We start from the raw sequence: 27,083 nt of genomic DNA on the forward strand, positions 1-27,083 counted from the left end.
ACACTAGCACTGTTGTTATCTGTGATTGCTGTGGGTAACTTTCACAGACTACATCATTGCAAGTGTATCAGAAATCTGATGCAGATTAATGTAATGTTTTGTGGCTGGGGTACAGCATATATTATGGATCGCAGAGGTTAACTAATGGGGGTCATTCTGAGTTGATCGCAGCTGTGCTAAATTTAGCACAGCTACGATAATGTTCCCTGACATGCGGGGGGACGCCCAGCACAGGGCTAGTCCGCCCCACATGTCAGTGCCCCCCCCCCCCCCCCCCCCGCACAAATACAAACGCATCGCACAGTGGCGATGCCTATGTATATGAGGAGTAACACCCGGCCAGCGCAGCTCCTGCGGCTGGCCGGGAGTTGCTTGCCACTCCCGCTGGCCGCAGCGGCTGCGTGATAAGTCACGCAGCCGCCGCGGCCCGCCCCCCCAACGGGCCGGCCAAGCCTGCGTTGGCCGGACCGCTCCCCCTAAACGGCGGCTTAACGCCGCCGTTCAGCCCCCTCCCGCCTAGCGACCGCCTCTGTCTCAGAAAGCTGCCATGCGCCGGCGCACTGCAGCACCGGCGCATGAGCAGTTCTGACCCGATCGCTGCGCTGCGACAAACTGCAGCGAGCGATCGGGTCGGAATGGCCCCCTATATTGTGTGGGGATCACGAAAAATGCTCTGGTATGCTCTGTGTACTGTACGGCTGTCCCTGGCATGTTCTGTGTGGCAATCATTGATATACTGTAGGGTGATCTCTGGAATGCCCTGTGTATTGTGTGTATTGTATTGCATTGCATTGTCAGTGGGATGTATTCTGTATTTATATTGTATTTGGGAATATTAAATGAGAATTACTTTTGTAATAGAATTTGTCTGATTGACTCTTTAATATTTGACACATTTTTAAAACTTGTTTATGATGCCATTATATTTTTAATTATCAACCATAAATGGGACTATCCTCTGGGAAATCCTAAAGGTAGAGGGCAATGGTGAGTTCCAAGGACAATGGTTAGTCTCTGCATTTGGCAGCAGGTGGCGATAACATGATCCACACTGAATTACATAATTACAGCTTGCTACAGCCACTTCTCCAGAAATGGGAAGTATCCCGGACCCTCCTTAAGAGCTCCCCAAGAATGTCTCATGGACATTCTTGGAGAGTGGGCAAGTATGACCGAACATATCACATATCACATCTGTTATGCAAACTTCATTCTAGAACTGCTTGCAATTCATTTAAAATGCATCTTTGGAGTAAAGAAAGTAGTGAAAAGTTTGCCTATTACAGTATAATTACTGTATAAAAATAGGGTGGAATGAATATATATTTTTTAAGGCGTCTAAAATAATAGGCATCTATTGGAGCTAGTTAATTATTTCTCCAATCAGACGGCGATTAGCTGCGGCCCCAATTATTGAGCGTTAAAAAAAAAACCTGAATTTCCACCCTATGTGCTAGAATATAATCGTGATGGCCAGATTCTTGTATAGGTTACTGATGTAGGTGGCTGTAACCTAGCATGAAGGTAAGCTTGACGTATGGTCAGTCTTATCCATCTGGATAAGGTCTGCTTAGAAGCTGGCCAACCCATCTTGGCAGCATCATAGAGAACAAACAACGTATCCGTCTTACGAACTGTAGACGTTCGGGATACATAAACGCGTAGTGCGCGTACCACATCCAAGGTTCAAGAATCTCCTGTTAACACAGGAACTACTATTGGTTGATTGATGTGAAAAGAGGACACTACTTTTGGTAGGAAAGCAGGATTCGTCCTAAGTTCCGCACTGTCATCATGAAACACTAAATACGGTGGCTTGCATGACAAGGCACCCAAATCTGACACACGCCTTGCCGAAGCTAAGGCTAGGAGAAAACTTGTTTACCAAGTGAGAAACTTAATATCCACTTGTTGTAAGGGTTCGAAATATAAAGACTGTAAGAAATCTAAAACCAGATTCAAGTCCCATGGCGCAGTAGGTGGAGTGAATGGAGGCTGTACTCTGAGGACACGTTGCAGAAAAGTGTGTACCGACGGCAATAGAGCCAATCTTCTTTGAAAGTAAATTGACAACGCAGATATCTGCACTTTTAGTGTGGATAAACGCAGACCTCCATCTAACCCCATCTGTAGAAATAACAAAAGACGGGATAACTTGAAAGATGAAGTTGGAAACTTCCTAGCTTCACACCAACCTATATAAGCACGCCAAATTCTGTAATAATGAGCTGCCGTAACCGGCTTCCTAGCTCATAACATGGTTGGTATAACCGATTCTGGAATGCCCTCTCTTTTTAAGAGGGCTGTCTCAACAGCCACCCCGTCAAACGCAGCCGCGCTAAATTGGGGTAAAGGAACGGACCCTGTTGTAACAGGTCCAGACGTAGTGGGAGCGGCCAAGGATCGTCTGCGAGTAGTCCGCGGAGATCCGAGAACCAAGCTCTCCGAGGCCAATGAGGCGCCACTAGTATGACTGTGACGGACTCTCTTTTGATTCGTTTTAGCAACAGAGGGAGCAGCGGAAACGGTGGAAACAGATACATGAGGCTGTACGGCCACGTGATTGTGAGAGCATCCACCGCCACTGCCTTTGGATCTCTCGTTCTGGACACGTATTGGGGCGTTTGATGATTGTGGCGAGATGCCATCAGGTCCACTTAAGGGTAACCCCACCTCTGGACCAGCATGTGAAACACCTCTGGATTTAATGCCCATTCTCCTGGATGAAAATCCTGACGGCTGAGATAATCCGCCTCCCAGTTGTCCACTCCCGGAATGAACACTGCCGACAATATCACTTGGTGATACTCGGCCCAATTGAGGATTCGAGCTACTTCCCGCATTGCCATTCGGCTTTTCGTTCCTCCTTGTTTGTTGATGTATGCGACCGCCGTCGCATTGTCTGACTGCACCTGAACAGTCTGAGACCGAAGCATGTGCACTGCTTGTCGTAGCGCATTGTAAATTGCTCGGAGTTCTAGGACATTTATAGACAGCAATCTTTTGTGATCCGATCAGAGACCCTGGAACTGATAATTTTGAACTACAGCTCTCCAACCTCTGAGACTCGCGTCCGCCGTGAGAATTATCCAATTCCAGGCACCGAACCGTTTCCCTGCGGTTAGATTCTGTACTTTGAGCCACCAGAGTAGAGACACTCTGGCCCGTGGAGACAACCTCACCCTGCGGTGAATCTGCAGATGCGAGCCCGACCACTGTGCGAGCACATCCAGTTGAAAAGGACGTGAGTGAAGTCTTCCGAACTGAAGCGCTTTGAAAGCCGCCACCATTGTGCCTAAGAGGCGAATGCACAAATTAACTGAGACTGTGCGTGGCTTGAGCACTAATTGTACCAGATGACGAATGACCTGTACTTTCTGTTCTGGTAGGTAAATTCTTTGATTTACCGTATCGAGAATCATACCTAGGAATTGAAGTCGTTGAGACGGAATTAGATGTGATTTCTTGAAGTTGACAATCCAACCGTGGTGAACCAGTACATTGTATGTTAGCAACGCCTGTTGGAGGAGCATTTGTTGAGACGGAGCTTTGATGAGCAAATCGTCCAAGTACGGAACTATTATCACTCCCAGGGATCGGAGATGAGCTATCATCACAGACATCACCTTGGTGAATACCCGAGGCGCTGACGAGAGGCCAAACGGTAAAGCCTGAAACTGGTAATGGTTCTGCCGTATTGCAAACCCCAAGAACCTCTGATGAGGTGGCCAAATCGGAATGTGTAAGTACGCATCCTTGAGATCCAGTGCAATCATGAATTCCTGTGGCTCTAGACCTGCAATTACTGAACGCAGAGATTCCATCTTGAATCTGTAGTAAGTGACGTACTGATTGAGACCCTTTAAGTTCAATATTGGCCTGACCGAGCCATCCGGCTTTGGTACCACAAACAGACTGGAATAATAACCCTGACCCTGTTGGTGTACAGGGACCGGAATCAAAACTGCTGCATCCAGCAGAGACTGAATGGCAATCTGCAGAACTGCCTTCTTGTCGTCCGACACAGGCAGTCCTGTCTTGAAAAACCGCATTGTCGGGAGACAGTCGAACTCTATTTTGTAACCTTTTAAGACTAAATTGCGGATCCACCCATCTGTGGACGGCTGAAGCCACGCCAACTGGAACGTCTGAAGGCGTGCTCCCACAATTGGAGATCCGAGATGGGCTGGGAGCCCGTCATGCCACTGGCTTGCCGGTGACCTTAGCGTCCTGACGAGTGGTGTTGGTTTGTTGGAAACCACGTCCCCGACCTCGTCTACCAGGTGTGGCCGTTCCTCTGCCACGCCCGCGAAAGGACTGAGGTCTAAAGGATTTGAACGCAGGTCCAGAATATCTCCTTCTAGGTACTGTTGGAGGCAATGGTAAGAAAACAGACTTTCCTCCCGTGGCCTCAGAAATCCATTTGTCCAATTCAGGACCAAACAACTTCTCGCCACCGTAAGGTAACGCCTCTATACCTTTTTTGACCTCCGCCTCCGCTTGCCAAGAACACAGCCAGAGCGCTCGTCGTGCTGTAACTAGCGATGATGAAAGGCGAGAAGTGAGCTGACAGACGTCAGTAGAAGCTGTACATAGTCAGCAGCTTCCCAAATTTGATCAGCGAGAAGTATAAGGTGATCATCACTTAAGGCAGACTTAAGTTCTGTTATCCATACCATTAGCGCCTTAGTTACCCAAATGCCAACCAACCCAGGTCTAAGCAACACCCCTGCTGCTATATACATGGACTTTAGCATAGCTTCTATTTTACGGTCCGAAGGGTCCTTAAGCGTAGTAGCAGTTGGTACTGGTATGGTTATTTCTTTGTAAGTTTATACACAGACGAATCCACCAATGGCGGATTCTCCCATGTAGCTGTTACAGACTCTGGAAATGGGTAACTAGACTTAAATCTGTGAGGTATAGAAAACCGTTTATCCGGATTCTTTCGTGTTTCTAGTAACATATTATTAAGAGATTCCGAAACATGAAAACACATTGGAGTTCTCTGTCATTTAGTAAAGACGACCTCATCATTTGTCAGAGGCTCCTCAGTTTCTGTAAACTTCAGAGACTGACGCACCGCTCTGATGAGATTATCAATGCCCGGGCTGTCAAAATCGTCACCATCTGACTGCTGGTCTACTTCGCCCTCCTCACCCTCATCTTGCGCAGTGAGGTCTGGCATAGAATCATCAGAAAGCAACATAGCAGAAACCGGTAAATTATAAGACAAATGAAACTTATCCCTTCTACCCAAAGAGGACTTGGACTTTTGGTAAGGCTGAGACCCCTCCGGTAGTTCTAGTGGTCTCACCCTAGACTCCGATCTTGCCGCCTCCCGCTCTTGCCAAGTGGCGGCCAATTCTGATTGCAATCCAGCCAGGACATCTGCTAGCATAGCCCATGGAGGGTCCATGGATGAAATTGGCTTTGAAACCGGAGCGGAAATTGTATTTGTAGCTGAATTCACAAAACATACTGTACATGTGGTAGATCCATCCGGTAACACACTGTTACAGACCTTGCAGTGAAACTGCTTTTTAGTTTTTGCTGGTGTCTTACTCATTATGCAGACAGACAATACAAAATACAAAGACAGACAACTTGCGCGACTTAGTAAATAGCACTAAGGTGTCTCTATAAATATATATCTGGCCAAGTGCAGTGCACGCCAGCAATATGAAACCTGATCCCAAAATTCCCCTACAACCCTGCACCTTCAATGGAGTAGAGATGTAGTGCAGGAAATTCTGGAAACACGACAGGAAAAAACAGGAAGCATGGTTAAATATATCCCTCATGCTTACAGTATAACACAAAGTGCAGACTTATAACTTATCCAAACAGATTTAAATAAAAACATACTTATGTTGTATTCAAACCTTTAGTGTAAGACCTACACTCCCATCTGCACATATAAGTGAATCCTGTTAACAAAAGGCTTAATAGCCTATTCTAATAACACATGCAGCGCTGCTGCTGCTAAGAACACACTTCTCCCTCCTTGCTGTGTGCTCCCCCCCCCCCCCCCCCCCCGTGCTCCGTGTACCGCTCTCTATTACACGGAGCCGGGGCTTACATACGCTGAAGAGGGAGCCGGGAAGCGGCAGCGGGTGCCGGGGAGCGCGCTGCATAGAGCCGTGGAGCGGCCTATGCATGAAGATCGTGGCCGGCGCGGCTCAGGGAGCGGCGGGAGGCAGCGGTAACCAGGTAGCGGCGGCGGGCGGCTCGCACATAAACACAGTGTCCCCACACAGCGGGGCGGTCAGCTCGCACTGCCCAACATACCTGGACCCTGTGGTGAGGGCTATGACGGGGCTTCTTCTGTAAGCTCCGTCCAGCCTTTCCTGCAGGTAGTCCTGCACGTGGTTGTGAGGGAGCTCTTTCAGAGAGCCCCGACATGCCACAGCTGCTTGTAGCAGCTTCCACTATCCCGGACCCCCACCTATTGGAAGGGGGGAAGGGATTTGGAACAGTTGAAAAAAATAAAAATAAAAAATCCAATAAGTGTGGATAAGCTCCACACAAGCCTTGTTGCTACTGTGAGCACCAAAAAAACACTGAGGTACTCTGGGATATGGAGGGGAGGAGTAGTTCCAAATGTAATTTGTTCAGTGCCTTGTTCCTGCGGTACCGTCCATATCCCAAGAGTACTCCAGTGACCCCTAGTGGATGAAAAAGAAATGATGAGGATTAAGCTGGAGGTGGAAAGCATGAACGGCTATGGAATGAGATAGCACAGAACCTAAAGACATGAAAATGACAAAGCACAAACAAAAATAAAAGGGCTATCCATGACCTAGAAATTTGGACAACAAATTTCAGCACACGGAATGGCTGAAATAAAAGTGAACAGCTGTTGATGAATTAAAGCATCTTTTTCATAAAAAATATGGTTATACCAGAGCAAGAAATTAGGTGTTAGAACCATTATGTCTGCTTTACAGTTCCAGACTGAAATCTGGTTTATATAATAACATCTCACAGACAGGAATTTTTAACTAATAACCAATGGACAGAGATTAAGTAAAAAATGTTTGTTTAGGGAAAAACAAAAAAAAGCTTCTAGAACAAAAATACGGTGCATCTCAATCTGATAGGACGTTAAAAGAGAAATATGTCTCAGACGGCCGCTTTAGAACAATAACAGTCCCCTGAAGTGAGTGTGGGAAATGATTGCAGCTAAAGAATTGCCCTTATTTAACGTTATTCTCCCTGGAGATTAATAACAATTTGATGGACCAGGTAAACAGTGTCTTTAAAGTGAGCAGGGGGAACCAGAGGCCATAATCACTTCCCATTTGACATACACCTACACAGGGACCAAACAAAACTTGTAAATCCGCTTGACATATGTAGCACTGCAATAAATTGCCACCTCCGCCGACACACAGAAACATCCGTCACCAACCCCTCCTCTCCCCACCCCAGCATATCGCTGATCTGATTTCCGACACCGCTGTGGAGCTTTGCTAAATCCATTCCCTGCATGCTTAAAGCAGTTTGTTGTGATACTGTCTGAATACAGAACGGCCTCCTGCTCATTATATGCAAAGGGAATGGAAACTGTGGCTGTGCTGCGAGTAAATGGAAATAATTTTTTCCTGCTTGGCTGGGTAATAGTATAAACATAAACACCAACTCTCCTCACCCCTTAACTCCCTGACGTCTTTCCTTCCTTCTCCACACCCTTCTCTCGCGTCTGCCACCACAGCTGAAGCAGCCGAGAGTGCTCTCACAGGAGAGCGGGAGAATCTCTGCTCAAATCGAAAGCATGTCTGGAAACAGGTACGAAGGCATTAGCTGCAATGAACAATTTATTTGCCAGCATTAGGCTTTTAACTGTCTAGAGACACAGCTATGAGTGAGTTCCAGCTCATGCCGACCAGTAAAGCCACAGCATATGTTTCCTTGATACCCAGTTACAGTGCTGACACATATGCAATTAATACTACATAGAGTTGAACCACACGATACACTGGTCTACAGATGTAAAGAAACCACTCTATTTTATTTCCAGTCAAAAGTGTCAGTTTATCTGAACATTCTAATATATATCTATTATGAGGAGCAGAATGAGTCCCAGGTCAATGATGTCATTGTATCAAAGGACTGACTTCCTTGACTGATCAAAATTCTGCCCGATCCAACAGATGTTGAGTATATATTGGTTCAGAATGTTCACATGACGCAATGACAGAATGGGTGTGAGCGGAACCATCCTAGCGTTAGCAACTAAGAAAAAAACAGAAACAAGTGCTTCTGGAACTCTCAAATAAAATCTAGAATTATTTGGTTAAGATGTCTGACTACAAAAAGTGGGTTCACTACGGGTGGCCGGCGGTCGGGCTCCCGGCGACCAGCATCCCGGCGCCGGGAGCCCGACCGCCGGCTTACCGACAGCTTGGCGAGCGCAAATGAGCCCCTTGCGGGCTCGCTGCGCTCGCCACGCTACGGGCACGGTGGCGCGCTACGCGCGCCACACTATTTTATTCTCCCTCTATGGGGGTCGTGGACCCCCACGAGGGAAAATAAGTGTCGGTAAGCCGGCGGTCGGGCTCCCGGCGCCGGTATACTGAGCGCCGGGAGCCCGACCGCCGGCAAACAGAAGACCACCCCAAAAAGTTACTGTTAAAAAAAAGGGCTGATATGACCCTTTCATAACAAACAAAATACAACAAATAGATAATTAAAATCACAAATTGTATTTCTTTATGGTAGATTTAGGCAGAAACGTTTTTGCATAACAATTCTGCCATGCAGATTTTTGTTTTAGTTTTTTAATTCTATTTAGCAGAAAAGGCTTTCTCATCTGGTTCTCTCCAACAATCCTCCTAGATACAAAATAGACTTCCTCTTGTTAAAGCAAGAAACAGGAGTAACTTAAGCAACACTGAAATAATATTAAGTGAATCAACCACATTGGCCATTGTTCTTAGTATAACCCTACTTACAGAAATTATAATATCCAAAACAATTAAAAGGTCTCAAAAACCTATAAACATGAACTACAGGTTGGCATGAAAAGGAACAAAATCATGTTAATGATTTTGTTTCTGGAAGCAGATTTCAAGGAAACAAGTTATGCAACTGGGACAGGTTTCAAAGGTAAAATTATTTTTAACATGGTATATGGGGTTAATTAAACGGGGCATGCACTTATCTGGGGTCAGTAACGAACCATGCAGTTATGGCGGCCGCCAGGGACCTTCATGGGGAATGCACTTTAAGGGAAAAATGTGATGCTTAATGCATGCTTAGGTTAAGGGGCAAGTTAATAAATAGGAGAGAACAATGTAATCTCACTTTTTATTCTTGCGTTTATGATACTTGGTCACCATGTCCTGCAGACTGAAAACATGAAGATAAAATAAAACATGAGACAACGTCAAATGAATGTAAAATAAAAGCAGCATGAATAATCAAATAACAATTACCATGAGAACTAATGCATGTCTGTAATGCAGAAAGGCCACAAAGATTCCTAACCTGTTAATAAGGTCTTCATTATCATCACTTTCCATTTCATCCTCGATGGCGGCCTGAAGATCTCCAATGCGCTTGAAGGCCAGTTTCAAGTCTGACTGCAAACTTTGATTTGCAGCTTCCAAACTCTCAAGATCCATTTCCTGCACAGACAACCATCAAATATTCTGAGGTTATCATTCCTTATCAACTTTACTTATTTTACAGGAAGTCTGTCCCATTGTGCTGTGCAATAAATACAAAGATTACAGTGGTATGGGAGTATGTGCAGCAATCAGCATAGTTAGTAAGGGGTATACTTACTAAAGTGCGGGTTTTTAGACATTACCATAGAAGTTAGTTAGATTTTTGGAAGTTAGTTACCATAGCAGCAGATTCTACTACTAATTTATCTAGCACCGTCTAGAACACAATAGCTAAAATCTGAATGGTTGCTATGGGCAACATCTCTACTTCTAAAAACCCGCACTTTAGTTAATATACCCCTAAGGCTTGATAAAGACTGTAAAAACCAGAAATTTGGGAGTGCATTAGGCATGGTTCTAATGAGTCATTAGTGCCACATATTGTGTGTTTCTTAAGCTAGTACATGTTACTGAAATTAGACATGGAAATGCAATATAAAACAGCTTAGACAGATCTCTGGCATATGCAGTTTACTGTATGTTTTGTTTAAAAGAATCATAGCGTGTACAAATACTGAAATGTCACTGACTATATGCTCATAGGAGGAGAGCCCTCCAAACTAATGTATCACAGATCATGGTACATCTAATAGTAACATTCACAAATAATTGGGAAAAAGGCACGAGTTTATTTATCACAACTACATAACTATAAATCAAATATATATGATTGCAGGAAAACATTCAATTTAGCCAAGACTTTACACTTTGTATTTTTTTTTTTTTTTACAAAAATCTGTTGAAAATAAAGTAAAAAGCTCATTTAGGGGCCTATTCATTATTGGGGGGCCGTGTGATGCCCAAAAATTCTGTATCCAACTCACTGCAAATTGCAGCAGTGGATACGCAAGTACCAGAGTAATTCTCTGTTGCTCTAGTGTGGAGACAGCCGCTCTGAAAACGAGTTGTCCCTGCAGAAGTAGCAGTGATACTTACCATTGCCTGACCTCTTACCGGTGCCAGAGAGCGCTCTGTGAGTTTGTGGCAACCGCTCAGATCCCAGAGATTTGTCCCATAGGAAGAAGTGGGGCTCTGAGAACCAGCACCATATGAAGATGGCGTTGGCTTTTGCAAGCAATCTCTCGAATACTAGGCGGCGCTGTCAGGCCCTTAATAATGAATGGGCCCGTTACTTAAAATGAGTGTTTCCACATGTGTAACGGGCTCTTAACTGATAATGAATAGCCCCCTTAGATAGAAAACATTTCCACCAAGCTAGAGACAAGCTAATTCTATACAAAAACCAAGAGATACAGCAAAGAATCTGCACCTAGGTATGATAACTGATAACATCCAAATGCCTCAAATACTAAATAAGGATTTTACTGCATATATGCATTGCCATTTCCTTGTCACAACCCATGTAAAAGCTTTTTAGTCTGCTGAAAAAACACTATGTTAAGTTATAAGAACTTAGATTTACATACATTAATATTTGTAAATATATACTTACATTGGATCAGCTTGCGTTTTGTTATGTGTTGTGCATTAACTGTGCCTACATACAGTGTAGGGAGTCATTGAGTAATGAAAAGTGTACTATCTTTCTGTTTATTTACTGTACCCAGAGTATCCTTGAATAAGAAAGTCTTTTATTTGCCATAAACAATTCAAGAGAAAAGGTAGGCAAGCTGCCATACAATATAGACCTTCTTAGATGTTACAGGCTTCCAAGTTACAATGCTTGAGCATTTAATATATTATTTTAATTTTTATACTGAAAATTATGTCTATCTTTGCAAATCTGTAAGCTCTGTGGCGTGATAGGATTGGTAACACTACAAGTACTTGATAGAATTGTTAGGCTTTATGATGCCTTGATCTGTTGATACCATTTATTCTATGTATCCATTAATATTGTCCAAGTGTTGTCACGTGTCTCCAAACAACTGTTTCAAGTTGTGTCCTTCACTAAATCTTTTACAATACCTATATACCGTATCTATGACCCTGTGTTTTCAGCAGCCTGCTTACTTATTTATTCTATCTATATATTGTAACTTAAATTAAGTTAAATTGGTTTCTCAATAATGAATATGAATCAAATTTTAAACCGAATATGCAGATGCTTAATTTATTAGGAGGAAGGGACATTGCGGATGCCCTTTATGGCGCCCACTCATGCTTTACAGTGAACCAACAGCTGACCTCTTGAAATGTTTGTTGAATGCACAAATAGATGTATCCAGGTGTACATGTGACAGGTTATCTAACAAAGATATCCCTGGATGGCTGTAGGTACTGTATAACACTGGATTAATAAGAACGGTGTAACACTGGATTAATAAGAACGGATTCATTTACCAGTTCATGTTTTTTGCGGCTGGCTTCTCCTTCTTTCTTGGACAATTCTCCCATCTCCTCCTTCATGTCTCTAATTTGCCGCTGCATCCTTTTATTCTGCTCCTTTTCACGATTTTCTGCGGCTACTCGCTGATCCCGCTCCTCGGTCAACTTCTCCATGTTTTCTTTTAGCCGGGTTACTAGGCTCTTTTAGGAAGAACCAAATCAGTGTTAGAACCAAAAGAAGTTCACAAAACAAATTTTCAGCGACAACATTGAAAGCATAGGTCCAAATGTAAAAACGAACAGCAATAAAAAGAAAAGGTAACATGTCCAAGTTTAAGACTATTTAATATGATGCACAGGAAGCTCTTCCTACATTTAAAGATTCAAAGGGTTCAGCATATGCTTTATTTTCAGATTACATATTGGCTTGGGCATTAAGACTCATTGCCCAGCAAAGAGCATTTACCAGTGTGCTAGGCTTTTGGGATCAGTATGAGATCCCGGCGGTCAGGAGACCGACGCCGGGAGACCGACACCGGGATCCCAGCGGCGAGCGCAGCATGTCCCCTCGCGGGCTCGCTGCGCTTCGGGCCTGGTGGCGACCTTTGGTCGCCACAGGGTTCTATTCTCCCTCGGGTGGTGGCGTGGACAACCACCCAAGTGGGGAAACCAGCTGGCGGTCAGGACTCCGACCGCCAGTATTGCAGTTGCTGTCGGAATCCCATCTGGCTGTCAACTGACTACCTCCCATGCTTTTTCCCGGGCTAACTTACTCAATATCAAATAAGCTACTAAATGGCTTTGTGAAGATACACTGTTATATTTCTACAAAACAATAGTTTGTGGCAATTGAAGTGAATATTAATTTTAAAAAAAGGAGGTGAGGAATAAATAACATTTCTAATAATTAATACTTTTAAATGGGGTGTTACATATTTAAAATGCCAAAATATATATACATATTTATAGCTAAGGTTGTTTAGTTATATATCCAATTGCAGACGTATGCTCTACAGATCAGGAACTCGGCCAGGGGCTTTACTCACCTCCATGCGCTTCACTTGGGTCCTCTCAAACTCCAGACGTGTTTCCAGTTCCCGGATTTTGGCCTCCTGTCTGCTCACCACAGATTTATCCACCATAGATTGCTCCAGGAACTCCAACTGGCTCTGCAAGCCTTGTAACTGTATAATGTGCAAAAAAATATAACATACAATAAATAAGAAAAAAAAGCTGGCATTAAGAAGCATTTGTAATACTTGAATGACCATTAAAGAGGTCATTGCATTGTTTAAAATCATATCAACAGGACAGCCATAAACGAATGAACAGGCATTTACTTGGTTCTGTAGCTTGCTTGGTTCTGTAGCTTGGTATAACTTTCTGCAGTTTTTAGTTTCATACAATGAAATGGATGAATTCTGTAGTAGGTTAACCTATTTACAATTCTTTAAATACCATGAATAAATGTTGTTTGTACTTGGTTATTGTTTCACCAGTCAATAAGAAGAAACCAAACACACAGGGATGATGCCCATGGACTTTCTGATAAATTATTTTATCAAATGGTTGTAGATGTAACCACATTAAAATGTAAGGAATGAAACTGATGAAAAACAACAAAAGGAGTAAAAAGAAAGCATGTAAGAAGTGTCAGGATGAGGAGGAGAAAATGCATCACGTACAAACACAGACTGGGGTGAAAAAGCAGAGAAGTCAAGGAAGTAAGTTAAGAGAAGAAGAGAGAGGACTGTATATATCAGGGTCACAAAAGAGAGAGGACAGTGGATAATGGTCTAGGGACAAAAGAGACAGGACACTAAAGATAAGGGTGGAAGAGAGTGCAAATATGCAGGAAAGAAAGTTGAGAGAAGAAAGAGCAGAGATCACGGTGCCAGTGAGATAGAGGACAATGGATGGAAGCCCAGAAAGTAAGAGAAAAAGAAAGACGACAGAAGCAATCAGGGTGGAATAAAGAGAAAGCGGACAGTGGAGACAAGGTAAAAAGTGAATAAGGAACATATTAGAAGATCAGGTTTGAAAGAGAGTACAGTGGAGAAAAGGAGAACGAAGAGAATGGGTGTGAAGGAAAAGGAGCGATGACACAGAGGAGAGAGAATAAAAACATGGCAAACAGATTCCGCAGTAGGCTACAGAAAACGAACACAGTTTTCAGGACATACTGTAATTAGTTTAAAGAAATGATGGCATTTCACATATATTGCATTTATCACAGTATATGAATTTTGGCACATAAACATGACATCCTTTCATACTGTACTGGATTAATGCAAATGAAATGCAAAGCGAAAGCTAGAAAAATGTCTAAGGAAGAGAAAGGAAAAACGAAAAGAGGATTTAAATAGGAAGGGATAAAGTACAGAAAGGTCGAAAAAAAAAATCTATAACCATATTGACTATTTGTTCCTTCAAGCCTAGATTAATGCACCACTGAAAAAGATTCCTCCCTTCCACCTCCTATTACAGGATATTGACTAGGAATTACTTCATGTGCTTTATTTACTTAGCTTCACTAACACAGATCAACACAGCTCTTAATTACAAAAGATGAATGTATTAAGGGAATTAACTCTTTGTAGGAATCAGGGAGGGATGTGAAAAAATCATTGGAGTATTTCCTAGGTATGTAGCGGTCAGATTCAACTCTGGAAACATCTCTTGCTTTAACGAACTGTACTTTAAATGGTTTCTGATGGAATAAATATGATCTTAGCCATTTCATTAGGAAAAATGTTACAAAAATAACTTTATTCCAGTGGGTTGGCAGACTGAAAATGATCCAGAAAAGGTACACAAGCTCTTGAAGATTACCAATGTCCGAGTTGTAATACAGGTTGAGTCTCCCTTATCCAAAATGCTTGGGACCAGAGGTATTTTGGATATCGGATTTTTCCGTATTTTGGAATAATTGCATACCATAGTGAGATATCATGGCGATGGGATCCAAGTCTAAGCACAGAATGCATTTATGTTTCATATACACCTTATACACACAGCCTGAAGGTCATTTTAGCCATTATTTTTAATAACTTTGTGCATTAAACAAAGTGTGTCTACATTCACACAATTCATTTATGTTTCATATACACCTTATACACACAGCCTGAAGGTCATTTTAGCCATTATTTTTAATAACTTTGTGCATTAAACAAAGTGTGTCTACATTCACACAATTTATTTATGTTTCATATACACCTTATACACACAGCCTGGAGGTCATTTAATACAATATTTTTAATAACTCTGTCTATTAAACAAAGTTTGTGTACATTGAGCCATCAGAAAACAAAGTTTCACTGTCTCACTCTCCGTCAAAAAATTCCGTATTCCGGAATATATGGATATGGGATACTCAACCTGTAATATAACATTTCTGTTATACAAATAGTAACTATCTATCTATCTATCTATCTATCTATCTATCTATATATATATATAAATTCAGGTAGGTCGGCACTCCATATAATCAGAGTCAACTGCCCCGGTGCCCTCCTATATAAATGATATAGTCACTGTGCGCAGTGCCAGATTAAGGTCCACATGGGCCTGGAGCTGAAATATATGAAGGGCCTATTGTGTGACTTGGCAGGAGGTGTGACAAGCGCTGTGGTAGGGGTGGTCAAAATAGTGGGTGTGGCCTGTGCCATGGGTGTGGCTATCTCTATGGAGGTCATAGCTAGTGCCTACCTTCAACCATTTAATAGAGGAGCAGAACAACAGACCAATACATACAGTGGTCATTTCAGTGGGAATTTTGAAGTGGGGGTATGGGAAATGAAACGGGATTACTGTTACGTGCGCCTAAAAAGGGGACATGGCCACTGAAAAGGAGTGTGTTCTTAAAAGTATATGCATTAGTGCGCTCCCTCCCCTCCTAGTCTGTATATGCATTAGTGTGAGTAGAATCTATATCCCCAGCGCCTTAAGGACCCAGATGTGACATCAGCTGGGGGCGGAAGTTGTCTTATGCCGTTGCAGCATTTGAATTTTGTCTCCAATTTAAGTTGGTTGTAAGTTATTTTTCTTGGGGGGGGGGGGGGGGGTTTGGCTCCATTGTACCCTTGCAGGCTCGCGTCACTCGCCACACTTTAGGCCCAGAGTCTCACTTCATTTGGCACAGGTTACTATTCCAATAGACGGTGACGTTGACCCAGTATATTATGGCAAAGGTCCTTTCAGCAATGGGGATCTAGGCACTACCAATTAATGTGCCCCCCTCCCCTCCTAGTCTGTATATGCATCAGTCTGCCCCCCTCCCCTCCTAGTCTGTGTATTAGTGTTCCGCCCTCCCCTCCTAGTCTGTATGTGTATTAGTGTGCCCCCCTCCTAGTCTGTATATGTGTCAGTGTGCCTGCCTCCCCTCCTAGTTTGTATGTGTATTAGTGTACTCCCCCTCCCCTTCTAGTCTGTATATGCGTCAGTGGGTTCCGGTATGAATGGTCGACCATGTTATGGTCGACAGTCATTAGGTCGACCACTGTTGGTCGACATTGACATGGTCGACATGGACACATGGTCGACACATGAAAATGGTCGACACATGAAAGGTCGACACATGAAAAGGTCGACATGAGTTTTTTTAACTTTTTTGGTGTCATTTTTTGCGTAATGTGATTGGGAACCCCAATTAGTGCACCGCGTCCCCTCGCATGGCTCGCTTCGCTCGCCATGCTTCGGGCATGGTGCCTTCGCTCCGCTACCGCTTCGCTCGGCACAGATTACCGTTCCAATCGTAGTCCACGTGGATCGTAAAGTATGGAAAAGTTCCCCAAAAGAAAAAAAAGTTAAAAAAACTCATGTCGACCTTTTCATGTGTCGACCTTTCATGTGTCGACCATTTTCACGTGTCGACCATGTCAATGTCGGCCAATAGTGGTCGACCTAATGACTGTCGACCATAACATGGTCGACCATCTGAACGGATACCGCGTCAGTGTGCCCCCCCCTCCTAGTCTGTATATGTGTCAGTGTGCCCACCTCCCCTCCTAGTCTGTATATGCATCAGCGTGCCCCCTCCCCTCATAGTCTGTATACTGTATGCTGTATTCAGGACTGGTTCTAGACCTTGTGGCGCCCATGGCGATCGTTTCCTTTGGCGACCCCCTCTCCCCATTGAAAATAGGGATAGTGCACGCCGAAGGCGTGTGCAAAAAATATAGGGGCATGGCTTCACAAGAAGAGGCGTGGCAACATAATTGTACCAAATCACATTACACCGCACAGTAGTGTCTGTCAGTCACATTACACCATACAGTAGTACCCCTTATACATGCCAGGTAGAACCCTTTATACACATTGCACCAGGTACAGCTCCTTATACACATTGCGCCAGGCAGAGCCCCTTTTTTACAGATTGCGCCAGGCAGAGCCCCTTTTATACACATTGTGCCAGGCAGAGCCCCTTATACACATTGTGCCAGGTAGCTCCTTACACACTTTGCGCCAGGTAGCCCCTGATCTACATTGCGACAGGTAGCCCTTTATAAACATTGCGACAGGTAGCCCCTTACACACATTGCGACAGGTAGCCCCTTACACACATTGCGACAGGTAGCCCCTTACACACATTGCGACAGGTAGCCCCTTATCTACATTGCGACAGGTAGCCCCTGATCTACATTGCGACAGGTAGCCCTTTATACACATTGCGACAGGTAGCCCCTTACACACATTGCGACAGGAAGCCCCTTACACACATTGCGACAGGTAGCCCCTTATCTACATTGCGACAGGTAGCCCCTGATCTACATTGCGACAGGTAGCCCTTTATATACGTTGCGACAGGTAGCCCCTTACACACATTGCGACAGGTAGCCCCTTACACACATTGTGACAGGTAGCCCCTTACACACATTGTGACAGGTAGCCCCTTATACACACTGCGACAGGTAGCGCCTTACACATTAAGACAGGTAACCCCTTATATACATTGAGACAGGTAGTCCCTTATATACATTGCACCATGTAGCCCCTTATATACATCGCACCAGGTAGCCCCTTATATACATTGCACCAGGTAGCCCTTATACAAATTGTGACAGGTAGCCCCTTATCTACATTGCGACAGGTAGCCCCTTTTTTTTTTCCATTGAACTAGGTAGCCTGAACTAGGTAGCCTCTTTTATACATTATGACAGCTCCTTTAATACATTGCGACAGGTATCTCCGAGAGAGGGAGGGATGGAGAGAGATGGAGAGAGGGATCAAGAGAGGGAGAGGGAAGAGAGGGATCAAGAGAGGGAGAGGAGAGCGGGGGAGAGAGAGAAAGAGGGGGAGAGAGAGAGAGGGAGAGAGAGAGAGAGGGAAAGAGAGAGAGAGAGGAGAGAGAGAGAGTTTGTACTCGTCACTTACCAGCATCAGCACCGGCTCCAGTTTGTCCCCAGCGTGAAGCAAGGCAGAAGTAAGTAGCAGCAGGGGTGCGGAAGACAGCCGTCGTCGGCTGGGGGGGAGGGGGGGGTGCTGGCCAAGGCAGTGTGCGGTGCGGGAGATGGCCAGCGCAGGTGCGGCGTGGGAGACGGTCAGCGCGGGTGGGGCGCGGAAGACGGTGTGTTGTGCGGGAGGCGGCCAGTGCGGGGACGGCGTGGGAGACGGTGTGCGGTACGGGAGGTGGCCCGCATGATGTGGGTGGACGGGAGGCGGCCAGTGGGTGGTGCGGGCAGCGAGCTCGGAGGTGGTGTGGCTGTTACGTTGCGGTGCCCCCCCTCCTCTGGCCTGGCCGTCCTCCTCATCAGCAGCACTATTGTCAGGGGGAGGGGATGAGAGAGGAGAGCTGCTCCTCCTCCCCGGCCAGGCAGTTGAATAACCTGTGGAAAGGAGAGCGGCCCCTTCCTCCTGCTTCGGACGTCATTTACACACTGTTGGCGGGGGCACTGTGTCACGGCTGCATACAATGAGTCAATGTGACTCATTGTAATGCCGTCGGCTTTGGGCCTCTTCACTGCGGCGGGCGGTGGGCCTATTTTCAATGGGGGGCCTGGAGCTGCAGCTCCATCCGCCCCATTGTTAATCCGGCCCTGCACTGTGGTCCCTAGGGAGAAATGGCACTCTCCCAAACAGTAAAAGAACCAGCCGGCACTCTGGGGACTTAATGCAAAAAATATCAAAGTTTAGTGGAAAAAAATCACATCTCAAAGTGGCATAGCTTTGCCAACGTTTCAGCGCCGCGCAGAACGCTTTTGTCAAGGCTGTATGCTGTGCAAAGAACAAAAACCATAGTGTAAAACACCTTACCTTTACAAACGTGTTGGCTGTGTATTCTTTTGGTTGTATTTTATTTATATAATTTTATATTGTGAACTGTGTAAAAATTCATATGTTCAATTATACATTATTAAAATAACTTTTTAATAATTGGCCTGTTGGCCTCTTGTTTGGGTGACTATTCTGGTGAGGGGTGTCTGTTACAGGTCCCCAGATTTAAATATCCTCCAGTCTACATTCCGACGAAACTAACGCTGGAAGAAGTGTGTAAATACATTCCACCTTAGCGCACTTGGGAATTTGTGTTTATTTCTGTATGCTCTGAGGTCTCCCAACAAAGATCTCTCCCGGAGTGCCGCTCCCAGGTTGGCGCGAGATAAAGATACTATTGTGTTTTTATATATATATATATATATATATATATAGTCATGTGCAGGCTGGCACTCTCTCCAAACAGCAATATGATACCTCGGTGCCTCCAGAGTAGGTCTTGCGACCGAATATACTAAGGCAAAGCAGTGGCACTCCCAGGTTTTGTGAAGAAATCAATACAGGACACGGCGGTCTCTGCTTTAAAGCAGAGACCGCCGTGTCCTGTATTGATTTCTTCACAAAACCTGGGAGTGCCACTGCTTTGCCTTAGTATATATATATATATATATATATATATATATATATATATATATAATCTCAAGCACCTCATCCCCTGCTGAATGAACGCACATTAATTCTGCATCTTGGTGAATCACTTCTTTTTTCAGCTGAATAATTTTTCTCTTGGCCCTGCTTAGAGCACTGAAAATACAGACGCATTGACCACAACGTACTTTAAATTAATGATGCAAGGTGTAATATATTAACACATAGATTTATTTAAAAAAAAAAAAAAAAAAGCTGGATCAATGTTTTAGGCTCAGTGCCCATGATCCCTATAAGGCTCACTCTGACATTTGAGGTATGTGTTATCATAGATTAAACTATGCCTCATTAATTTTAAATTTACAGGTCAATGTTACAATTTGCATCAGAGTAATAGTGTTTTACTTGGCTCCTGTGATCTCTCCCTATCAACTTCTACATTTTTTCTAAATGTCAACTGCAAATGGATAATGACCACAGTAACCATTAGCAAGTCAGCGTGGCTGTAAGGTTACGCAAGTAACAATCATTAATTGGCTAAGGACTCCTAGCAAAAACCTATATGTAAAAAAGCACAAACATAGCGCTTAGTTTACTACAAACATTCTGCAAAACACATCTCATGAAATGCCTCTATTTATTGACAATTCAGAAACAGACAAATACACTATACGGACAAAAGTATTTGGCCACACCTGTTAATTTTTTAATTCAGTTTTTTTCAAATCAGACCCATTGCCACAGGTGTATAAAATCAAGCACCTAGACATGCAGTCTCCATTTTCAAACATTTGTGATACTAAATTGGTCGTTCTGAAGAGCCCAGTGACTTCAAGCGTGGTACTGCGATAGGATGCCACCTTTCCAATAAGACGGTTCGTGAAATTTCATCCCTGCTGGATATTCCACGGTCAACAGTAAGTGATATAATTAGAAATTGGAAGCGTTTAGGAACAACAGCAACTCAGCCATGAAGCGGAAGTCCACGTAAAATCACAGAACGGGGTCAACGACTGCTAAGGCGCATGGTGAGTAAAAGTCGCCAACGCTCTGCTGATTCCATAGCTGAAGAGTTCGGAACTTCCACTGGCATTAATGTAAGCACAAAAACTCTGCAGCGAGAGCTTAATGGAATGGGTTACCATAGCTGAGCAGCTCCATGCATGCCGCACATCAACAAGTCCAATGCCAATCATCGGATGGAGTGGTATAAAGCACACCAACACTGGACTGTGGAGCAGAGGAAACGTGATCTTTGGAGTGATGAATCACACTTCTCTGTTTGGCAGTCAGATGGGCGAGACTGGGTTTGTGGGTGCCAGGAGAACATACATGCCTGACTGCATTATGCCAACTGTGAAGTTTGGTGGAGGAGGGAAAATGGTATGGGGCTGTCTTCAGGGTTTGGACTTGGTCCCTTATCTCCAGTGAAAGGCAATCTTAATGCTTCAGCATACCAAGACTTCTAGACAACGTTGAGCTTCCAACTTTGTGCCAACAGTTTGGGGAAGGCCCTTTTCAATTCCAACATGACTGTGCCCCAATGCACAAAGCAAGGACTATAAAGATATGGTTTGATGAGTTTGGTGTGGAAGAACTTCACTGGTCCACACAGAGCCCTGACCTCAACCCCATCGAGCACCTTGGGGATGAACTAAAACAGAGATTGCGAGCCAGGCCTTCTTGTCCAACATCAGTGCCTGACCTCATAAATGCACTACAGAATGAATGGGCACAAATTCCCACAGAAACACTCTAAAATCTTGTGGAAAGCTTTCCAAGAAGAGTGGAAGCTGTTATAGCTGCATAAGGAGTACCAACTTCATATTAAAGTATATGAATTTGAATATAATGTCATTACAGTCCCTGTTGGTGTAATGGTCAGGCGTTAAAATAATGTTGTCTATATAGTGTACTCTTGTAAGTGCTGTGTGTTTAACAACACACTGGAATAAATCCGGAAACTTGAAATATCTATTATATAATCTGCTATGGTGTCTTTCTAGTACAGGTACAATGAGAGCTGAGGGAGCCCCTACCTCCTCAAACCGCTCACTGACACCCAGACACAGCCTCCCAATACTCCTAGTCAAAAACAAGTTATAACACCCCTCTGCATTCCACTGCAATAATATTGTGCTAGGATTTGGGAGCAGTAAAAGATGATTCAAGCTCCTGTAAATCACTGCAGTATTATTACAGAAGTTAGCCTACAAGCAGTATTTTACATAAAGTATAAGGACCACAGCACATTTGCATTCAGTACATTTCTTAATGTACTAATTGCAGTGATAAAGGTACAGTATGACCTCTCTGTCCATTTATACAATCTTGCAAAGACTTGTATAAAAAATATGAGGTAAAATAAATACATAAAAGTCTCTCTGTGAAGATAAGAAAGTTCTCCATACAAAGCAATTATACGTTTCAAGTTTTATCAAATTATTAACATTCTCCCACCCCACGTTAACAGGGGTGAAAATGGGAGGTTAGTTTCAGGCTTTAGCACCTGTGGTTTTTCAATAGTACTCCCTCTTTCACCCAAGACCCTGTATATTGCACGTTACATTAACGTGTTAATAGGCGTTAACACGAGTTAACAGGTGTTAATACACAGAATCCATGGAAATTTCACAGATCTGTGTGTTAACAGGGACATTGCACATGTTAACCCCCTACTTATCAGTAATTTTTTTGTCATCGGATGCATATAAAAAATACCCAATAAGTGCTGCAAGCGGGGGCTATTTGAATAGCCCTGGAGGATCAATGAGCCCGCTGTAATTAACCACTTTAATTTACCACTGCTAATAGCTTCGCTAGGGGCTATCCGGGGCTATCCAATTAGCCCCGATGCGGCACGCTCATTCCCCGATGCCAGCACTTATCGCGGATTATCCTTAGGGTCCCTCAGGCACCCAAAGCATAATCCACAAAAAGCCGATCCTCAGAGCCGCGATAACCCACGGGATCAGGAGCTTATCCTGGATTCCATGTGTTATTGCGTGATCACGGGTACTTTTTTGGCTGACAAAAACGGCCTCGAATTGGATACCGCAATAATGGCCATCAGTCATAAATCACGATATCAGACCATTTTTATCGTCCGAAAACGGATCACATGTAATTGGTTAGCCTACGTCCAGTTCACTAAGCTGGTGGCTTATCAAACGTTTGTAACTGAGTTCTCTGCATTTTCTATTATTATGTAGAATTGCAAATCTCTGTTACTAGTCTATTTGCAGTGTGCTGGGGGGAATACTGCTTGTTTTTTCTAGTTTAGATCAAACCCTCCCTTATATGCACCTGTAATAGGCCTATACATTTATTTGAGCAACAGCCATTCAATGTATCAATGCACAAATGCATACAGAATGGCAAGCAAAGTGTTAAGTTCAGCCAGCATTTCCAGGGAGTTGAGTATCCCTCAGCTGCCGTGGCAAAATAGTCTCAGTAAAGTGCGGCGACAATTGACTTTCTAACTGTGCGAGAAATGGAATAGAATAGATGGAGTAGAACAAGGGTAAACTATGAAAATGAGAGGGAATAGAAAGCAGTAGTACAATACACAGACCAGAGGGAGGAGAAACCAGGTGTAGCTTGCACAGGCCAGATGGGATCAAAAGCAGGAGTATACTGCGCAGACCAGAGGGGAGAGAAAGCAGGAGTACAGTAGACTGCACAGACCAGAGGGGAGGAGAAAGCAGGAGTATACTGTGCAGACCAGAGGGGAGAGAAAGCAGGAGTACAGTAGACTGCACAGACCAGAGGGGAGGAGAAAGCAGGAGTATACTGTGCAGACCAGAGGGGAGAGTAAGCAGGAGTACAGTAGACTGCACAGACCAGAGGGGAGGAGAAAGCAGGAGTATACTGTGCAGACCAGAGGGGAGAGTAAGCAGGAGTACAGTAGACTGCACAGTCCAGAGGGGAGGAGAAAGCAGGAGTATACTGTGCAGACCAGAGGGGAGAGTAAGCAAGAGTACAGTAGACTGCACAGACCAGAGGGGAGGAGAAAGCAGGAGTATACTGTGCAGACCAGAGGGGAGAGTAAGCAGGAGTACAGTAGACTGCACAAACCAGAGGGGAGGAGAAAGCATGAGTAGACTGCAGACCATAGGGGAGAGAAAGCAGGAGTAGACTGCACAGACCAGAGGGGAGAGAAAGCAGGAGAAGATTTCACAGACCAGAGGGGAGAGAAAGCAGGAGAAGATTTCACAGACCAGAGGGGAGGAGAAAGCAGGAGTAGATTTCACAGACCAGAGGGGAGGAGAAAGCAGGAGTAGATTGCACAGGCCAGATGGGATCAAAAGCAGGAGTATACTGAGGGAATAGAAAGCAGTAGTACAATACACAGACCAGAGGGAGGAGAAACCAGGTGTAGCTTGCACAGGCCAGATGGGATCAAAAGCAGGAGTATACTGTGCAGACCAGAGGGGAGAGAAAATAAGATTTTACTTACCGATAAATCTATTTCTCGTAGTCCGTAGTGGATGCTGGGGACTCCGTCAGGACCATGGGGATATAGCGGCTCCGCAGGAGACAGGGCACAATAATAAAAGCTTTAGGATCAGGTGGTGTGCACTGGCTCCTCCCCCTATGACCCTCCTCCAAGCCTCAGTTAGGATACTGTGCCCGGACGAGCGTGCATAATAAGGAAGGATATTGAATCCCGGGTAAGACTCATACCAGCCACACCAATCACACCGTACAACCTGTGATCTGAACCCAGTTAACAGTATGATAACAACGAAGGAGCCTCTGAAAAGATGGCTCACAACAAGAATAACCCGATTTTTGTAACAATAACTATGTACAAGTATTGCAGACAATCCGCACTTGGGATGGGCGCCCAGCATCCACTACGGACTACGAGAAATAGATTTATCGGTAAGTAAAATCTTATTTTCTCTGACGTCCTAGTGGATGCTGGGGACTCCGTCAGGACCATGGGGATTATACCAAAGCTCCCAAACGGGCGGGAGAGTGCGGATGACCCTGCAGCACCGAATGAGAGAACTCCATGTCCTCCTCAGCCAGGGTATCAAATTTGTAGAATTTAGCAAACGTGTTTTCCCCTGACCAAGTAACTGCTCGGCAAAGTTGTAAAGCCGAGACCCCTCGGGCAGTCGCCCAAGATGAGCCCCCTTCCTTTTGGAATGGGCTTTTACCGATTTTGGCTGTGGCAGGCCTGCCACAGAATGTGTAAACTGAATTGTATTACAAATCCAGCGAGCAATCGTCTGCTTAGAAGCAGGAGCACCCATCTTGTTGGGTGCATACAGGCTAAACAGCGAGTCAGATTTTCTGACTCCAGCCTTCCTGGAAACATATTTTTCAGGGCCCTGACAACGTCAAGTAACTTGGAGTCCTCCAAGTCCCTAGTACCCGCAGGTACCACAATAGGTTGGTTCATGTGAAAAACAGAAAACACCTTAAGGAGAAATTGAGGACGAGTCCTCAATTCTGCCCTGTCAGAATGAAAAATTAAGTAAGGGCTTTATATATGATAAAGCCGCCAATTCTGACACACGCCTGGCTGAAGCCAGGGCTAATAAAATATCTCACATGGAAGGTGACGATGCTAAGTCCACAGTGGTGAGTGGTTCAAACCAATGTGACTTTAGGAAACTCAAAACAACATTGAGATCCCAAGGTGCCACTGGGGCACAAAAGGAGGCTGTATATGCAGTACCCCTTTTACAAACATCTGAACGTCAGGCACTAAAGCCAGTTCTTTCTGGAAGAAATTCGACAGGGCCGAAATTTGAACCTTAATGGACCCTAATTTTAGGCCCATAGACAGTCCTGTTTTCAGGAAATGTATGAAACGACCCAGTTGAAATTCCTCTGTAGGGGCCTTCTTGGCCTCACACCACGCAACATATCTTCGCCAAATGCGGTGAAAATGTTTTGCGGTTACATCCTTCCTGTCTTCGACCAGGGTAGGGATGACTTCATCTGGAATGCCCTTTCAGGATCCGGCGTTCAACCGCCATGCCGTCAAACGCGGCCGCGGTAAGTCTTGGAACAGACAAGGCCCCTGCTGGAGCAGGTCCTTTCTTAAAGGTAGAGGCCACGGGTCTTCCGTGAACATCTCTTGAAGTTTCGGGTACCAAGTCCTTCTTGGCCAATCCGGAACCACGAGTATCATTCTTACTCATCTCCCTCTTATGATTCTCAGTACTTTTTGTATGAGAGGCATAGGAGGGAACACATACTCTGACTGGTACATCCACAGTGTTACCAGAGCGTCCACCGCTATTGCCTGAGGGTCCCTTGACCTGGCGCAATATCTAGTTTTTTGTTCAGGCGGGACGCCATCATGTCCACCTTTGGTTTTTTACAACGGTTTACAATCATGTGGAAGACTTCCCGATGAAGTCCCCACTCTCCCGGGTGGAGGTCATGCCTGCTGAGGAAGTCTGCTTCCCAGTTTTCCACTCCCGGAATGAACACTGCTGAGAGTGTTATCACATGATTTTTCGCCCAGCGAAGAATCCTTGCAGTTTCTGCCATTTCCCTCCTGCTTCTTGTGCCGCCCTGTCTGTTTACGTGGGCGACTGCCGTGATGTTGTCCCACTGGATCAATACCGGCTGACCTTGAAGCAGAGGTCTTGCTAAGCTTAGAGCATTGTAAATTGCCCTTAGCTCCAGTATATTTATGTGGAGAGAAGTCTCCAGACTCGATCACACTCTCTGGAAATTTTTTCCTTGTGTGACTGCTCCCCAGCCACTCAGGCTGGCATCCGTGGTCACCAGGACCCAGTCCTGAATGCCGAATCTGCGGCCCTTTCATAGATGAGCACTCTGCAGCCACCGCAGAAGAAACACCCTTGTCCTTGGAGACAGGGTTATCCGCTGATGCATCTGAAGATGCGATCCGGACCATTTTTCCAGCAGATCCCACGTAAAGGTTCTTGCGTGAAATCTACCGAATGGGATCGCTTTGTAAGAAACCACCATTTTTCACAGGATCCTTGTGCAATGATGCACTGATACTTTTCCTGGTTTTAGGAGGTTCCTGACTAGCTCGGATAACTCCCTGGCTTTCTTCTCCGGGAGAAAACATCCTTTTCTGGACTGTGTCCAGAATCATCCCTAGGAACAGTAGACGTGTCGTCGGAAAAAACTGCGATTTTGGAATATTTAGAATCCACTCGTGCTGTCGTAGAACTACTTAAGATAGTGCTACTCCGACCTCCAACTGTTCTCTGGACCTTGCCCTTATCAGGAAAGCGTCCATATTTCTTTTAAGAAGAA

At 44.6% G+C, this 27,083-nt stretch overlaps 1 protein-coding gene across 20 annotated transcripts in view; it reads right to left on the reverse strand.

Moving 5' to 3' along the window:
• MYO18A (myosin XVIIIA) overlaps positions 1-27,083 on the reverse strand; it is a 597,092-nt gene that overhangs the window by 33,652 nt on the left and 536,357 nt on the right. For 16 of the 20 annotated variants that reach the window (XM_063955929.1, XM_063955927.1, XM_063955922.1 and 13 more), the window contains 4 exons: positions 13,010-13,147; positions 11,979-12,164; positions 9,493-9,632; positions 9,310-9,354 (listed from right to left, as the gene is read on the reverse strand). In XM_063955929.1, coding sequence (XP_063811999.1) covers positions 9,310-9,354; positions 9,493-9,632; positions 11,979-12,164; positions 13,010-13,147 — 509 coding nt within the window. The remainder of the gene's footprint in view (positions 1-9,309; positions 9,355-9,492; positions 9,633-11,978; positions 12,165-13,009; positions 13,148-27,083) is intronic. The other 4 variants (XM_063955930.1, XM_063955931.1, XM_063955928.1 and 1 more) reach the window with 1 other exon arrangement.

The sequence above is a fragment of the Pseudophryne corroboree genome, chromosome 2 (genome assembly GCF_028390025.1).
Source record: "Pseudophryne corroboree isolate aPseCor3 chromosome 2, aPseCor3.hap2, whole genome shotgun sequence".
Lineage (NCBI taxonomy): Eukaryota > Metazoa > Chordata > Amphibia > Anura > Myobatrachidae > Pseudophryne > Pseudophryne corroboree.